The 1,546-nt window shown below is 64.0% G+C and overlaps 1 protein-coding gene across 1 annotated transcript in view; it reads right to left on the minus strand.

Moving 5' to 3' along the window:
* MARCHF9 (membrane associated ring-CH-type finger 9) overlaps nt 1-1,546 on the minus strand; it is a 3,955-nt gene extending 2,409 nt beyond the window's left edge. Inside the window, exon 1 of the mRNA XM_007467632.1 lies at nt 950-1,546. Coding sequence (XP_007467694.1) covers nt 950-1,306 — 357 coding nt within the window. The 5' untranslated portion in view covers nt 1,307-1,546. The remainder of the gene's footprint in view (nt 1-949) is intronic.

The raw sequence follows: 1,546 nt of genomic DNA on the forward strand, positions 1-1,546 counted from the left end.
AAAAAAAAAAAAAAAAAAAAAAATCAGGCTTTTCACCCAAAACAGGGCAATAAGCTAAGGCTGCAGCCTAAAAGAAAAAAATTAGAGCTCAAGGTAAACTTCCCTGGCCCAATAGAAGAGACGTGGAAAGGGACTGGGGGGGCGGGGGAGGGTTGGCCGGTGAATACTGGGTCTCCCCTGTTTCCAGAGTTTGAGGAGGGTGCTCTTTAAGGGTTCCCAAATGGAAGGCTACCACTTAGGATCTGGAGAGACAGGAGGGCAGGGTCAGAGCTTCTAAGCCATGCCTTCCTAACCCACTCCCCATCACTGTAAAGTATTTCACAGATGTGGTGCAGACTGGGATAGGTTACAGTCCTCAGTTTCCACGTATCAAAAAGCGGGAAATCCTAAGGGTGTGAGTGGAGGGTGTTCCGCTTTAATCAAAGAGTAATTCCTCACGACATAGAGAACCCCCCCCCATACTATCCCGGGACAACTTTGTCCATAACATTTAAACAGAGGATATTCTTTGGAATGAGAAGGAAAGTTGTGGAATGGGAAGTGAAGAAAAGTGCCCCACGTAGAGAACTATCGAGGAAGGCAAGGGCACCGGCTGGGCCCCTCCCTTCAAGAAGCATTCTCTCTGCCCACCTCCCAGAGGATAGGCCCTCTCAGCCTACAGAGACCCTGGGGTGAGAGAAGTGGGCGAGAAAGGGTGTCTCGGTTAAGGGGAGAGATTTTGAGCCCTCCCAGGAGAAAGCCCCACCCCTTCCTGGCGACCCCTGATCCCCCTCCACGCCAAATCTGCGCTCCCGGAGTCTCCAGCCAAGCCCCCCAACCTCACTCCATTTCCACCCCGGGCGCTGGGTCCCGCCCAGCTTCCTCAGGCCCCGCCCCCTGTTCCCGGTCTCCCGGGCGCCCCAGGTGCGCGCCCCACCCCTCCCCGCGCCGCCGGATGGCTGGGCCTTACCTGCTCCGGGCCCTGGAAGCAGATTCGGCACTGGGGGGTTCGGAGCCCGCTGTCCAGGCTGCTGCTGAGCGACAGGGTGTCCAGCGCGCCCGGTGGCGGCGGCGGCGGCGCGGGCGGCGGCGGGGGTCCGGCCCGCGGCTCCTTGTCGCCGGCCAGGCCCCGGGCCCTCGGCTGGGACCCGTAGTACTCCTCTTCGTCTCCGTCGCCGTCCCGGGTCGAGCAGCCGGCGAAGGGCGCCCAGCCGCAGCCGCCTCCCCCGCCACCCCGGGGCTGCGGCTCGGCCCGGGGCCGCCCCCCGCCCGTCAGCACCAGCAGCTTCAGCTCGTTCAGGAACATGCGGAGCCGAGACTTGAGCATCGTCCGGGCGCCGGGGGGCGGGGGGCGGCGTGCAAGGGGGACTCTCGGGCGGCTGGGGGAAGGGAGAGGACAAGGCCGGGAAGGGGGCGCGCGCTAGAGAGCCGAGCCCGGCCGGGGTCTTCGGGGCCTGCGAGAGCCGTTCACTGCTGCCACAGCCGGGGTTGCGGGGCTTGCGGGGCCGAGAGGGCTGGCGGCCCGGGGGCGGCGGGGCGGGCAGCCATGGCCGGGGCAGTGGGCGGG

Source organism: Lipotes vexillifer, unplaced genomic scaffold, assembly GCF_000442215.2.
Source record: "Lipotes vexillifer unplaced genomic scaffold, Lipotes_vexillifer_v1.1 scaffold387, whole genome shotgun sequence".
Classification (NCBI taxonomy): Eukaryota; Metazoa; Chordata; class Mammalia; order Artiodactyla; family Lipotidae; genus Lipotes; species Lipotes vexillifer.